General features: G+C 43.1%; 1 protein-coding gene across 1 annotated transcript in view; it reads left to right on the forward strand.

Annotated features, from left to right (window-relative positions):
• aspscr1 (ASPSCR1 tether for SLC2A4, UBX domain containing) overlaps positions 1 to 16,083 on the forward strand; it is a 23,682-nt gene continuing 7,599 nt past the window's right edge. The window contains exons 1-13 of the mRNA XM_082537481.1: positions 1 to 110; positions 334 to 389; positions 831 to 945; positions 3,661 to 3,761; positions 5,946 to 6,003; positions 6,104 to 6,177; positions 7,675 to 8,206; positions 8,574 to 8,633; positions 11,303 to 11,442; positions 12,274 to 12,355; positions 12,438 to 12,504; positions 12,860 to 12,922; positions 14,097 to 14,149. Coding sequence (XP_082393607.1) covers positions 21 to 110; positions 334 to 389; positions 831 to 945; positions 3,661 to 3,761; positions 5,946 to 6,003; positions 6,104 to 6,177; positions 7,675 to 8,206; positions 8,574 to 8,633; positions 11,303 to 11,442; positions 12,274 to 12,355; positions 12,438 to 12,504; positions 12,860 to 12,922; positions 14,097 to 14,149 — 1,491 coding nt within the window. The 5' untranslated portion in view covers positions 1 to 20. The remainder of the gene's footprint in view (positions 111 to 333; positions 390 to 830; positions 946 to 3,660; positions 3,762 to 5,945; positions 6,004 to 6,103; positions 6,178 to 7,674; positions 8,207 to 8,573; positions 8,634 to 11,302; positions 11,443 to 12,273; positions 12,356 to 12,437; positions 12,505 to 12,859; positions 12,923 to 14,096; positions 14,150 to 16,083) is intronic.

The following is a 16,083-nucleotide window of genomic DNA, read 5'->3' on the forward strand; positions in this document are numbered from 1 at the left end:
GTGTGACGTCAGGACACGCAATGGCTGCTAGTGGTACAGCTGTAACGGTTCTCACTCCCAATGGGAGAAGGCAAACAGTTAAAGTGGCTCCAAACACGCCGTTACTGCAGGTGAACTTTTATAGAGGAGTGTTTCATCTTTACTTAGGTGGACGGCTTATTGAATTCCGCGCTTTGGTTACAGAATCGGACTAAATTCCTTTCCTCCGAGTTAGCTTGCTGGGCTAACAGTTGTTAGCCAGTGACTGATCAGTTTGTGTTTTCGTGCGGATGAAATCAGATTATTTGGAAGATTTTGTGGCATAACTCATGTTGTAACATTTTCCGCCTTCAGGTGCTGGAGGAAGTCTGCAAGAAGTACGGATTTGACCCAGAAGATCACGGTTTAAAGTGAGCAAATGAACGTAGCTGTAAATCAGTTTTTGTCCCTTGAGATTAAAAGCTTTTCATTACATCCAAATACACTTTAATACACAAACAATCGCACTGCACAGTAGCGGGATAGTAATGTGTGAAATATCCGTATATTTACGTAGTTAAAGAAGTTAAGCTAGTTAAATGTTGTAAGCGATTTTCACACATTACGCAACTCTGTTTTGGTTTCAGATCGTGTTTACTTATATTTAAAAAATCGGTGTCACTGCAGGAAAAAAGAAACAAGACAAATTATGTGTCAAAAAAATTAAATCAAATTAAAATTTGATAACTGTTTGTAATGCATTGATCAAATTTAGTCCTCGGGCTCATACATCATTCTTCACAGCTGTCCAGCTACTCCACATGAAACATTTAATTGCTCGCTTTCTCCTCCACTGTTAACATTTTTGGCAGGTTTCAGAGGACTATTGTTGACCTGACGCGGCCATGGAGGTTTGCAAACCTGCCCAACAACGCCAAACTGGAAATGGTGACGAGTACGAGGAAACAAGTTATAGCTGACAGCCAGGTCAGTTCAAACCAAGTGCAACTTGGGGCTCAACGATTAGTCAGATTTTAATGTCAGTTATGATTTTGCTCTCTAATTGTTGCAAAAACAAAATAATTGTAACTATCTTCTTTGCTCCTGGGGTTTTCTTTTTTGGTTTGTTTGTTTGGTTTCCTTGTTCTAAATCAAGTGCACAGCTTTCATTTAGAGTGGTGTGTTTTTACTCTCCCTAAAAGTTCAGCTTTTAGTTTAACCCCAACCAGGGTGTCTATAGTTCAACTTTTGGCTACAAAGATCTAATCAAGGAAGTAAATCTTTTAAGGTTTCTTATGGTGAACATGTGAAAGAAGAGCACTTAATTGGAGCTCCCCCAAAGAAGAGTTTGTGTCTACTCCTGACCTCAAACTAGGAATCTTTCATAGTTGAAGAAAATGCCCAGAAAAAGACACTTTTTAAACTCCAGTATCTACGCAGTGTCTCTTAATCTAGTGAATAATGTCCATACTTTATAATATTGACCACATTTATCATGATTACGACTTTTCCTATAAGCAAGCAGCCTTGGTGCATCTATGTATATGTGGGTGTTAGAGAGAGTCAGAAAGGAAGGAAACCCTCCAAATCCAGTGTTTGGAGACTTTTTTTTTTCTTTTTCTCAGATTCATGGTGTGCATGAATCAGAAAAAATGTGGAAACAATTCTTTTTACCTCAAGTCTGATTGCAACACAAAACATGCTCTTAATAAAAAAAAAATTATTAAACAAGAGCTCATTTCCAGGATCGGCATAGTCAGAGTCCTTTTTTATAGAAGTACCACAACTCGGTATCCCTTTTTGAAATGCCTCCAGTCATTTATGTGGGGAGTTATTTGAAACACCAGAGTGAAAAAATATCTGCTTAACTTATTTTAAGTGACTTTGTCTCGATGAAAGTTCGCCAGACTTTTTAGCCGTGAGTGGCCAAGGTAAACATGTTCAGAACATACTTCTTTACCAGAGTGTTTCTTGTATATAAAAGTGTTTGTGCCCAGCAAAGAGATTTTAGCCTTCCATTAGAGGAAGCTCACCAGGACTTTTATTTTTTACATGTTTTATGTATGTGGGGTTTAATTAAGTTAAGCTTGAATGGCGCATTTGTTTTTTAAATAACAGGTGAATGCGTAGACTTCTGTTAAGAAAGGTCACATAAGCTATTTGCGTGGTGTGCATGTTGTTCAATAAATAAAATTAATTTGAGTCCCCTTAGGGCTATTTGTCCCACTCATGATCATGTTTGAATAGCCTTAAGTAGCCTCATGTGTGGGTCAGTCAGCCCTGTGTGTGGGTTTCTTTATTGTCCGTACCTGGAAATGCCTGAATTCTCTGTCACTGCTCTCTCTGATTCCTATCCAACAAAACACTTTGTTGTAGCTGAGCTGTAGTTTCCTATGACATCATGGCATCATAATCCATGCTGTAAAATTCACGGCTGGGTTTGATCTGCTGTTTTTGTTCATTTGATGGATGGTTGACTGTTGATACCTGGCAGATTTTATACAGACGCACACATGCAGGCACCTCTGGGGCAGACTGGTTTGTGGGAGTGTTTCGTGTTTGACCGTTGACAGCCAAAGCCCTCGTTTCATCTCTCCCGGTGTGCTGATATGCAGCGTGCTTTCTGTGCCGAACAACACCGTTGCAGAGTAAACAACTCGCAGAGTGACTCAGAGAAAGAGCAACAGAGACTTGCACTCATGTCTGATGTTACTTATTTTCAGACTGAGGTAGGCCCACATGTGCAGCTTAATCATCTTTGATTATCAAAGAATTTTCTTCCTGCTAAATGTATCAAGACTGATGAGCCAAGAACTTACAAATGACCACCGCGGGGGATTTTCAAAATCATTTCCTTTTCGGCGTTTGTGAGTCCAACAGCGTGAAGTGCTTGTACTTTAGATTTTATTACTTTTAGCTTCTATCAAAAGAAAAATCTATGTAAATAATTTAAAGAAAATCGTACTGTGATAATTATGTGTTTAAAGGGGCCTCATTGTGCTTATTTCCTCCTCCTTAGTTTTATTCTTGGGCTGTTAGAGTAGCTATGCATGATGGATAGTCCAAAATAATCCTTATTTATCTTAACCTGGGGCTGGATGCAGGCTCTGTTCATCCTCCATCCAAAACGAGCTGTTATAGGTGTTTAAAGCCAACTTTCTTCTGATTGGCTGCTGCCTGGAAACACAAGATCTAAACTGTAGTTAGCTGGGACTGCTGTGCTTGAGGATGTCCACTTTCACCGACATCATGCGGATCCTAATGTAGGAAAAACTTGGTCAAACTGAGCATTTAGAGCAGTTTGAATCTTGTGCTCTGGGCTCACATCCATTACTTATATATATATGCTGATCTACTTATTTTAATCTTCGTTCATGTTTAACATGTTCATCCTCCACTGTAAGATAATAGAAAATAAGGAAAGGCATAGTGGGCCTACTTTTTGGTTGATGTCTTTCTTTTTTATTTATGGGGCATAAAAGCAGTGTCTTACTCAGATCCAGCTGGTGCCCTTTGTTGGATCTGTCACTATCCAACTTACCGTAATAAATGAAACAAATGCTAACCAGAGCTTTGGACTGTCTCATGTTGATAGTTTAGACCTGCTTTTTATTTCCATTATTGTTTTTATTTGGTTAATGGTTAAAGAGCGCCTTTGGTCTTTATGCTTAATCTGTGTTCCTGTGGTTTCATACGTGTCAGGTGCGGATTGCACTACAGATGGAGGACGGCTCTCGGCTCCAGGGTTCGTTCTCCTGTGGACAGACTCTGTGGGAAGTGCTCACACATTTTCCAGAAATCAGGTGTGTGCATGAACATTTGTACAGGGGCAGAATCTGTGTGTCTTTGTAAAAAAACAACAACCGTTAAAAGGCCTCAAAAGTAAATTAAATTGTGTTGAATGCCGACTAAATAGATTTTTATGTTGTTAGTTACTGTGAGAATTTCTAGCATACAGGGCCTCCCTTTTCACCCCTGTTCACTTCACGTGGTTGTGTGTTTGTTTGTTTTGGAAAGGGCTAGATATTGATCCATACTTTAAGTGTGTATTCTCATGAGTGAAAAATTGCACAAAAAGAAGACTTAGAATAGGAGGAACTGCAAGAATATGGTAAACTTGTTGCAGAACACATATCAGATTTAGAAGGCAAGAAACTACAACAAGAAGAAATAAAAGATCAAGGATGAGAAGAACTAAAAGAATTACTGTAAGAAGAAAAGACTGAAAGGGCTGCGAGAAGAGTTAGGGAAAAAGACAAGAATATGTATCAGAAGAAGTACTAGAACAACAGGAACAACTAGAAGACTTGAAAGAGGAGCAAGTAGTAGAAGAAGAAGCTGGCAGAACTTAAATAGAAGAATTATAAGTACTAGAATTAGAAGACAAAGAACTAGTACAAGAACAAGAAAGAATAGAAGAAATTAGAATACAAAGAAATAAAAGAATTACTGGTAGAGTGAAAAAAAAAGATATAGAGGAACTACAAGTAGAGCTACATGATGAACTCATAGAAAAAGAATTACTAGATGATGTAAAAATGTACCATATTTTACTGACCACAAGGCACACCGGATTATAAAATACACTGTCGATGAACGAGTCGGTTTTCATACATAAGGTGTCTTCATTTATGTTGGAAGTTATAGCATAGTTGTATGTTTTTAATTTTTTTGGAAATCTCTGTCAGAACATGCTATATCATGTTTACGTGGAAGCTAGCGAGCTAACTTCCTGCTAACTTCTAACTCTGTTAAATTAAAAAAAAAAAAAAACTGTTTTCATGGATGCCTGGATGTTAAACTTAATTGTTTCACCTGGTAAAGCAGCAACACTGATCATTTTATTAAAGATGAACGAATTTAGACAGTTTTAACTCTCAGTGATGCCGCAGTGTTCGTTTGACTTTGGGACCTGAAGCGGACCCAGATTACTCCGCGAGGCTCCTGACTACAGTAATGCTCTGACGTTGCAGCTTCGTAGCTTCCCAAAGTGATACTAAAACATTTTTTGACAGATTTTTGAGCACCGTGTACCACATAAAATTAGTTTGAGGTCAGTAAGCACAACCAGAATTCATACAAAAGTCGCACCAGATTATAAGGCGCCCTGTCGATTTTTGAAAAAAAATGAAATGATTTTAAGTGCACCTTATAGTCTGAAAAATACAGTTCTAAAAAAATACCAGAGGAATGCGTAAAAAGAGTAATCCTTTGATCGGTATCGCTATTTCGATCGGTACATCGATGTCTTGGAAAGATTTTTACTATATTGGAAAGTCTGGTTTGTAAGTGTAATATTTTTTAAAAAGAATTGAAAAATAAAACTGAAACTGTAGACATGAAAGAAAGTAAACTTTGGTCATGGTGTTACACGAAGAGATTAATGGACTCAACACTGCATTTCATCCATCTTCCATAGCGTGAAGATTGTCACAATGAAAGCACACCAGGATAACATTCCTTCTTCTCACCACTCCTCTACTGAAGTTTAAGCTTCATTCTAACACACATGCCTGCACACACATGCAGCTGTTGCTCAGTAGTTCCAGCTGTGCGGTCCCAGGTGCTCACGCATCCGTCCAGCCCTCATCTCCACTCCATTAAATGACATCACTGCATTTGTTGATACTTTTCCAAGCAAGTCATGCTTCCATGAAATGAATGTTAGCTCCGCGGCAACGTAAAAAGCTCAAGGAATGTTATGAAGCACAGAGGAAAGCTTTGATATTCAGAATTGAAGAGAACAATAGTAAAACATTTATGGTTCAATTAGGTACTACACGGGATTGTGCACACATGGTTTACACATGCTGATAGTGTGCCACTGCATTGCATGAGGTTTTATTGTAAAATCACCCAGCTTATTATCCTCAACAAGGAAAACCACTTGTGGGTTTTGTTTAAAGCAAATGAAAATCATTTGGGCAATTTTTAATCTCTGTGTGTGTGTCTCTGTGTGTGCGTGCATGTCATCTCAACGTCACCAGTGTGTTGGAGCTATCCGACTCAGGATCCACTCCTGTGTGTGTTTACATGAGAGATGAGGTATGCAGCGGTCTTTTAACTCTCCCTTTCTCAGGAGATGAAAGTGAATTTTATGATAACACAGCTGCTTGTCCACATGTGCGTGTCTGTGGATGTGCAGGTGAGTGGCGAAGAAGAACTAAAGAAGGCCTCTTTGAAGTCTCTAGGTCTTACCGGAGGAAGTGCCATTGTCAGGTAAGCTGCTAGTTTTCATGCTTCATGCATTTTGTGGGTGTGACTTTATTAATTATGTATTTAAAACATCATATATAGAGAGTCTACAAGATGACTGCAGCTGTGACAAGCAGAAAAGTGTCCTTCAAGATGGTCTCCTTTTGCAGCAATAAACTGCATCTGCCGATTTAGCACCACCTGCTACATTTGGTCACTCCCTAGAAGTCCCTTCTAAACCACTGGCAGTGCTACATCTCCTTCTCTGTGTTTGAAGAAAAGGAAGATGTCTTAGACAGTCAAATAGGGCTACCTGAATGTCTCGGCCAAAAAACTCAAATGTTTTCAGTGTACTGTGAACAGGTGCAAGATGGTGCGTGCCACAAATCACCCTATTTTCTGTCAGATGCCTCAGTATGTTCCAGTAGATATCTTCACAAATCAGTGGTGCCCAACACAGTATAGCAAAGTCTGTACTTGGTTGGCGATGCTATCAGCCACTAGTTGTTTCCGTTATAACACATTCTATCACAAGTCTCCCTAATGGGCAAATTTGTTGTTGGAACGTTATAGTATAGTTACACCACAGATCCGTCGGTGCAGTCACAAAAAAGGCTTGTGGATGTCCACACTAAGCCAAACATTCATTATCTGATGATGTAATTGATGTCACTTGTACAGACGTGGACTTATTTACGGATGCAAACACTTTAAATGTAAAATTTAAAAAAGATGGCCTGAGAGCACACTGACATCTCGGCATAAGACAACTACACGCCCAGTGCACCTTATGTGGACACTGCAAACTGCTTTTTGTTCTCTGGCTCATAGACAAAGAAATATCAATCAGCAGCGATGAATAGCTAACCCTAACACAAAAGTCGATACTGGTGGGAGTTTTGAGGTCTATGGGGAAATCGAATTACTCCCATTCTCCCATTACAGAATGGGAGTAATTCAAATGTAGTAGGAGCTTTAGGTTTGGTCCATAGTGGAACCAAGGAGATTATGTTGAAGGGGAAAGAACTACGGGCAGCACGGTGGCACGGTGGTTAGCACTGTTGCCGCACAGCAAGAAGGTCCTGAGTTCAATTCCAACATCAGGCCGGGGTCTTTCTGTGTGGAGTTTGCATGTTCTCCCCGTGCTTGCGTGGGTTCTCTCCGGGTACTCCGGCTTCCTCCCACCGTCCAAAGACATGCAGCTTGTGGGGATAGGTTAATTGGATAATCCAAATTGTCACTAGGTGTGAATGTGCGAATGAACGTGAGTGCGAATGGTTGTCTGTCCCTGTGTGTTGGCCCTGCGACAGACTGGCGACCTGTCCAGGGTGTACCCCGCCTCTCGCCCTATGACAGCTGGGATAGGCTCCAGCGCCCCCCGCGACCCTGAAAAGGACAAGCGGAAGCGAATGGATGGATGGATGGATGGATGGGAAAGAACTACATTTAACCTTTTTTTAAAAAATAAAAATAAAAAAATCACCCTGTATTAAAACCCTGTATTTATGATTTATGTTTAAGGTTTTTACTCAAAAAGGAAAAAAACCCAGAAGAAAAAGCTGAAATGGATACACCCGCTATGCCAACTACGCCCATTGCCATGGAAACCACACCCAGTTCATCCCCGCAGCCGGATCCCGCTCCATCGGTTCCAGAAATGTCAGCAACAGATGTGCCAAGCCCAGATAAGCCGGCGGAAACCCCAACTCTGACATCTTCTGCCACTTCTACAATCACACTACCCATTCAACAAGAAGACGCTCCAAACCTCCAGGATGCCGTTGGACCTAAAGACCCTCCCACAGGAAGTCAAACACCAGAGGACGATGGTGAAAAAGCGGGGCCGTCAGGACTAAACTGCCACCCATCATCTCCTACTTCTTCAGCTCCTTTCATTCCTTTCTCCGGAGGTGGTCAGCGCCTCGGCGGTCCAGCTGGAGGAGTTGCACGTTCCCTCTCTTCATCATCATCCTCATCTCTGTCAGCGCTGACCGCTGCTGTTGAGTCACCCAAAGCCAAGAAAGCCAAATCCAACCACGGTTCAAGCACAAAGGTCAGCCAAACCCTGAGTTTACTCAGCCTGCCAGGTGTATGCACTAGATATTTTTTGTTATTAGCTAGTGTGTCTTCTTGGCCCTTATGCTGCCATTAACCAGTTTTCAACATAAACCACAAGCTCACAAAAATATAAAGACAATGAAAGATAAAAGCTGAGAAATCTGAAGCTCATATTGATGTTTTCTGTTAAAGCCATGTGTTTGCACATTTATGAAAACTTACCACCTCAAATCCGATTACCTATTTTGCTTATTAAGGGCATTTTTTTTGTGGGCTTCAAGAATTGTCCTTTTTAGATTGAATGTTTACAGTCCTGATCTGATCAGTAATTGGTGAAACTGGACCTTTTCTGTTCCTTTCAGTGTAAAACCACTACCAAGGTGCAGCATGATAGTATGGGTGATGCGGAGGAGTTCTTAGAGGTGAGTTTGTTCTGTAACCTCTTTATTTCAGATGACCAATTTCTCTGCTTGTGGATTTCCAACTCCTTCATAAATTAACAGTGTTTTCATATCTGCAGTGTTTAGTCAGTTTAAATTGAACTCTGTTTGGTTTTCCAGCTTTGTGTAGTTCGTTTGTGCAGGATTGAACACAGTAAATCACCCACACCGAGACCCTTTGAGAAACCTACCGTACCAATCTATGCTTGCTACTCTGAAATGCAGCAAGACACTATAGATGTGCCAAGGTTAGCAACTAGCCGTGAAATCAACGTAAATTATTAATCTTCCCCACTGGTCCAGAAGGCAGCACCTTCTTCCTGTATTTACTTTTGTTGCTCCCCAAACCCATTTGGCCAATAAATGGGCTAATATCCCCACGTGGTTTGTAGTGATGCATTTTGGTTTGCTTGGAGTTCCCTTGGTTTGAGTTTGAATTTACAATCTTATCAAATGATTCAGACCAGGGTAAACGAACTGTACGTTTAAGTCTAGACACCCAGAAGCTGTTTTATTTTATTTTGAAACTCTTATCTGAATGATTGTGGAGAAAGCCAAGAGTAATTTTAGTGGCCACTAGGACTAAAACCTGCATTTGATTTATAAGAAGCTACAGGCTTTACCTCAAAATAAGGTTTATGTTACACTACAATGCATACATCCAGTTTCACATCATTATACCTCAATGCAGAGTCCTGACAGAGTCGACATCTCAGCCTCATTTAACCAGAACACTGAACTGTGGCATGAATAAGGCACGGCGGGACCACGGAGCGACGTTCAGAGCCAACTTTATTTGATTCACGTCACACAACACCAACCCCTGAGTCCCCGTGTTTTAACACGGCGGGCGTGATTGCGGATGCCGTGCAGGTGCGTCCGCACGGCCCCGCAGACCACGCCCCACCACATACCCCCATCGCCCGATTGAGGCCGGGGAGCAATCTGGCCGAACCTACTCCCCCCCCGCGAACTGGGGCGAGACTCGGCCCCTAAACATCGGCGCCCCAGCCCCTGACCAAGCGACGGGGAAGCGTCCGTTCTGGTGGCCGCCCGCGCATCCAGCGGCAACGGCGAAGCTGGTCCGGAGGTCGGCCGCGTAGCAAGCGGACACGGCCCCACAGGCATGGCCGTGAGCTCCTGCACACAGGCGGCTGGGCAGACGTCAGGCGCGCAGAATCGACTGGTGGCAGCGAGGCTGGACTAGCCAGCCCGCCGATCCCCGGCCTAGCGGGGCTGTCCCGCTCCTCTGCCTCCAACTCCGGCTGCACAGGCTGCCCTGGAGCAGGGACCTCAGTCTCCCCGCACAGCTGCTCCGCCACCGCCTCCGCCACTCCCGTTTGGAGCGGCTCCCCGCACTGCGCCTCCGCCCCCAGCAGGCACAGCCCCTCGCCCACCTCTGGGTGGAGCGACTCCTCTGCCTCCGGCAGGTGTAGACCCTCGCCCGACTCGTCCTCGGCCTCCGATTGGAGCGGCTCCTCCACCGCTCCCGGCAGGAGCAGCCCTTCACCCGGCTGCTCCTCCTCCTCCGGCAGGCTCGGACCCCCGCGTGGCTCGTCCACCACCTCCGGCTGCCGAGGTGACCCACACGGCTCCTCCACCGCTTCACTGTCCTCGGGACACACTTGTGGGGGTGGCGCCCAGGCCCAGAGCAGCGCTGCCAGCTCTGCCATCTTCCCCAGGTGGCGTTCGCTCTCCTTCCGCAGCTCTTCCTGTTGGCGACGCACCTCCGCCGCCTGCTTCCGCTGGGCCACCCTCTCGGCCAGCTCTTTCCTTTCCTGGCTCTGGTAGGTACCCGCCATGCCGCCTCCCGGGTTTCGGCACCAATGTGGCATGAATAAGGCACGGCGGGACCACGGAGCGACGTTCAGAGCCAACTTTATTTGATTCACGTCACACCACACCAACACCAACCCCTGAGTCCCCGTGTTTTAACACGGCGGGCGTGATTGCGGATGCCGTGCAGGTGCGTCCGCACGGCCCCGCAGACCACGCCCCACCACATGAACAAAATACATGCTGGTAAACTTACATCTTTACCACAGTAGATTGGGATGATGATGATGATGATGATTAAAAGGGGCTCAAACTGTTGTGAAACTCTGTGCAATACAAATAGTTTAGAAGTTTCCTGGTTCAGCTGTGGTCTGGCTCTTTGTGGGGGGGGAGCATCACTGGTGTACAGAAATTGTTTGTAGATGTTTATTGGTCAGTGGTTGTCAGCTTTCATACATACCGTCCAATGCCCACGTGCTCTTCACCATGTGGAGAAGCAGGGGATCGAACCGCTAACCTTCTGATTGGTAGATGACCCTCTCTACCTCCTGAGCCCCAGGCAGCTGTATTCAATTTGTCTAAAGAAACCTTTAAATTCAAGGCACATTAAAATTTATGCAATGTTGTGCAGTAAATTCTGAATACATTTAAGAGAAAACTCAGACGATCACTTAGGAGGAGCAGCATTTGGCGATGGTGGGGAAGAAGAACTTTCTTTTAACAGGAAGAGATGTTCAACAGAACCAGGCTCAGGGAAGGGCAAAATTCTACCGTGGCCGAAAACAAGACTTCTGCTGTGATAGATAAAGCTAAAATTTGGACACTTGAGATCCAAATATTGTTACGGACACTCTTATATCTCCCTCTGTCTGCAGCCAGTGGAGAGGGAGCCTCTCATCTACCACCTGGACTCCACATCCCATCAGTCTGAGGACTACGGGGATCTGCCCGACGAGTTCTTTGAAGTGACCGTGGATGATGTGCGGAAGCGCTTTGCCCAGCTGAAGAGCGAGAGGTGGGGAAGGAGGAAATGGTTGAGTGACTGGGTGCAGTATTTAGCACAAATACCTTGTTGCTGCAGAAACACGTCTGGATCCGATGTGTTTCTGCGCTGTTTGGAACAGATAATTAGTCAGTTCGGCATTCGGTCCTGCGGTGTTTTGTCCATGTATAACCCTTAATTGCAAAAATAGCCTAGCAGTGATGAGAGGCCATAGGCAGGGAGAATGCTGGGCATCACTGTGTGCATTTCTGTATTTTTACTTGTTTATTTTTTAAAATTTATGACCAGTTTGAAGTTTTTAGTTATTTACGAGCGCTTCTTCAAAACAGATGCGTTCAAGTTTATTCTGCAATCTCTGGATGTGGCGTCAGCAGACCACAGCTGTTGAGACATCGTGTGTGTTTGCAAACATGTTCTCATTTATAAGACAACACACAAACACTACAAAAGCTTCTAAATATGGCACGCTGGGAGCAATTAGTAGTTCTGTTTCGTGTAGACGTTTATCTTCCAGCCATCGACCAAACACCGTCAGGTTGAGACCTCACCGCTCGCATCCTTTAATCTCTGTCTGCACTGACATGGCTGCCTCATGGCTACTGCCATGTCAATGACTGCAATTACCAAGGGTGGAATTAAGCCGACCAAAGCAATTTGCCTGTAACACGCACGCGCGCACACACACACACACACGGCCACACACGAGTAGGGGTAGGAAAGAAACAGTGATTCTTTGTTTTCTTTGCACATCTTACTCATTGTGGGTTAAACAACCTGCTTTTTATTTCTCAGCTCATTTCATTGTAACTCTGTGTGTGTCTCTCTCTGTCCCTCATTCTTCAGGAAGTTTTTGGAGGAGGCTCCGCTTATGACTAAATCTCTGAGAGAATCACAGATAAAGGAGAAGATGGATAGATATCCCAAAGTAAGCTCGTACACATAATAACATTTTAATATATGTGCGTTTAAAACATACAGACTATAAATAGCCCACTCTGCCTCTCCAGGTGGTCCTGAGGGTCCAGTTTCCAGACAGATATGTTCTACAGGGCTTCTTCAGGCCTCTAGAGACAGGTGTGTGTTTGTGTGTGCCTCCATGTGTGTGCGCGCATGCAGTATGGAGAGTGTTCATTTCAGCTGGCTAGCCACAGGTATGGCTGCAATGTGAAAGCTACTTGCGGCTCCCTCACCACATTTACGACTGTAGCCACACCACAGTGACAGACTGAAAGAATGAGACAGGTCTGTAATTCCAGCGATGAGATGCACCTCAGCCCGAAAGCAACACGACAACCAGCAGAACAACAGATTGCAGGGAAATTCCTTCTGACAAATGAATTACAGTCCACACAGAGACCGATGTAGCTGCAAATAGCCCAGTTTGTGCTTCAGCTGGTAATCTGTGTCCTTGTTTGTGTCTTGTGTCCAGTTGATGCTCTGAGGCACTTTGTAAGGAGTCACTTGGAGGACCCTCAGCTCAGTTTCTACCTGTGTAAGTATCGTTACATTTCCCCGAATCGTCATCTTCATCCTGTGAAGGTCTGACCATGTTACAGCATCAGTTTCTGCTTCTGGTTTATTCCAAATCAGATAGGATAATAGTTCTGATCATAATTACAAGCACATTGAAATCACCTGAAAAACCTCAAATCTGATGACTGGCTTAATCCAACCTCCTCTAGTGTCAAATAAATGCAAAATTAACACTTAGAATTTTGACCAAAACTGCAAAAAATGCTGATAAACTCAAAATTTCTAGAGATCTACATGCAATGAGGCCAACTTTTCTATGAGCCTGAAAAAGGAGGAATTTTCTACAAACGTTTTGGATCCAAATTATCAGTTTGAATTGTTTTCATTTGAATTGCCTGGATTTGGATTTTCTTCAGTTAGATTTTACTGATAATGTCACTTTTTTATTTAAACTATGTGCAGGTACATTTGAGCGAGTTTAAGATGTATGAGGTTACTGAAAGTGAGGTTTGGTGACAGCTATCCAAAGCAAAACCTTTTTTTTTTTTTTTTTTTTCCTAATAGAGTAAGCATTTAAGAGACATTTTATTAGGTAGACCTTGTACTGAGTCGAACCCCTTTTGCCTTCAGAGGTGCCTCCGTTCTTCGTGGCACAGATATTCAGAGAGATGCTGGAAACATTTTTGATTTTTGGTCCATATCGACATAACATCACACAGTCGTTGGAGATTTGTTGGCGACACACCCATGGTTTTAATCTCCAGTTTCACCTCATCCCAAAATGATCAACCTTAAAATTATCAGCAATATCACCTGCTTTCATTTTTACCATTGTTTTGTTTTTTTTAAATTTAACTCCACTTGTAAAAATGACAGGAGCAGGAACAACCAGTTTTAGCCTTGATATGTGCTGCCTACACACAAAGCTTTGAAACTGTATCAGTTTTTCTGCCATGTTTCCAGATTACAGATCAAATGTGAATTTGATTTATTTTTTTTTTAAAGCATCTTTTTTTTTTTTTTTTAGTTAAAAGTTGCTCCTGTTGTTTTGTAAAATCTTAAGTCTCTGTGCCGCGTCCATTTGTTTTTCATTCATTTGTCAGCATTAACTTTCCTGTGTTCATGTATATGTTGTATTATAGACTTTTATTCACAGTTGATCATTTTGACCATTTTTCTTATTCCTTTTTCAGTCATTACCCCTCCAAAAACTATTCTGGATGACCCTTCAGCTACACTTTTCCAGGTACGACTCCTCACACTGTCCTTCGATTACCTTGATAGAGCTTCTAAGTAATAATAATAAGTAATAATAAACTTCATCACTGTGAAACTGCAGAAAACAACTACAAAACCTTTTTTTTTTTTTTCCTTTCCCTCAACATGGACATAAAATATATCAGCTGGTCCTCCTCTGCTCTTCAAAGCCTCGCTACATTCCCGTTCTCCCTTCTTCCCTCACTTCTGCTCGCACTTGTTCCCCCCTCTCCACTGTCCTTGACCCCAGCTGGGCTTGATTTTTCCCAGACTGGCACATGGGGTTAATACAGGCCTTGCTTTGATCTCGACACACACACACAAACACACCAGCGCTCACACACATGCAGAGCAACGGGCAGCTTTGATGCTTTGTAGCCTTTGAGTTTATTCAAAATGTGAAGAGATACATATGCTTGATCACCTCGACACTCCCGCGCACTGCTGGTTCTTGTATTTTTAGACACTTTATTTTGGCAAACATTTTTGTCATCGGCGCCTTTCGTTCTTTCACTTGACACTTTGATTCAACCTGAAGCGCACAGAAGAGGAGGAAGAGGCGGATGTTTGAAGTGATTTTTGAAGTGATATCGTGTTGTGATGATGAGCAAGATTCAGCTCCTCTAAGGGACTGCTATAAAAGATAACAATCCTCAAAAGTGCACTTTGAAATATGGCTGCGTTGGTGTGTTCATACCCCTTTGGTGTCACGATCGCTCTGAATCACGTCTGATGTTCTGATGTCATTCTTTGTTTTTCATCTTTTCATCCCCTTCTGAACTCTCCCCGTCTGTTTTTTTCAGTACTCGTCCCTCTCCTGTACCCCAACTCTGGCTTTCTTTTCCTTTTTTTTCTTCTTCTTTTCTTTCCTCCTCCAACTCCAGCACCCACATGGTCCCTCTCTCCGGCCCTCTCCTGTGCCTCACCCCTCCTCTCTCAACCCCATGTCTCTATCCATTAGGGACTTAAAAGCGTTAAAGTGCACAAAAACAAAATCTTTAATCCTCCTTGGTGTCATTTCTCCCATATGCACACTCTGTCTGGCTCCGCTTCCCTGTCTATACATCAATCTTCGACACACACATTTAAAGAATCTTTAATCTTTTTTTGTCATGTCACATAGACGTTGGCACACACACACACACACTTTAATCACTTTGTGTCATGTCAGGAAAGGAATGTTTCCCAACCCAGAAGTCCTTTGATACCAGTCATCCCCTCCCTCATCCGTCTCCCCCTCTGTCTTCCATCAGGATCCGTTCTGCCTCTTTTTCCTTTTCTCTCTCCATTCCTCTCTTCTTCTTTTTTTTTTTTTTTTTTTTTTAATTTAAACACACTCACCCTCTCCCTCCCACATACACTGGTCTCTTCTCGTTGGCCTCGTCTTTTTCCCGAATGGAAATGTTGCTGCTGCTGCCAGACGGAGCAGGATTGCAGGAATGCCTGTTGTTTCACTGTAACACATTGTTTCCTGCTCACAGGGCTGTAATAATAGCAATTAGGCCAGTGTGTCCCAATTTAGCAACCAGAGAAAGGACAGTGTGTGTGTAAGACGGCCTGTGGTGTTGGGTGAACCCGCCAGACCCCAGCTACAGCCTTTATTTTACGCTGCTGATTATCTAAGAGTCTGGAGGGAAAGTTATATGCAAAATGTTTTATGGCATCATTGCTGCGTCTAATGTATATTTTAACTGCTGATTAGAGTGTCTGAAGAGCCTCATTCCTCTAAAAAAGAAAAAAGATATTTGTCCTCCTAGCAGCTCAGCAGCAATCTTAGTTTGAGCTGTCATCATCAACTGCAATTACGCTGATTATCGGGACATTAAGACTGCATTATAGGGAATCCCCAATCAACAATTTTGACACAAACTTTTTAAAAAAAGCTTTTTTCCCCTTCAACGTTAGTCATTTCTTACTGTTGCA

This window comes from Aulonocara stuartgranti (assembly GCF_965226115.1).
Source record: "Aulonocara stuartgranti genome assembly, chromosome: 6".
NCBI lineage: Eukaryota > Metazoa > Chordata > Actinopteri > Cichliformes > Cichlidae > Aulonocara > Aulonocara stuartgranti.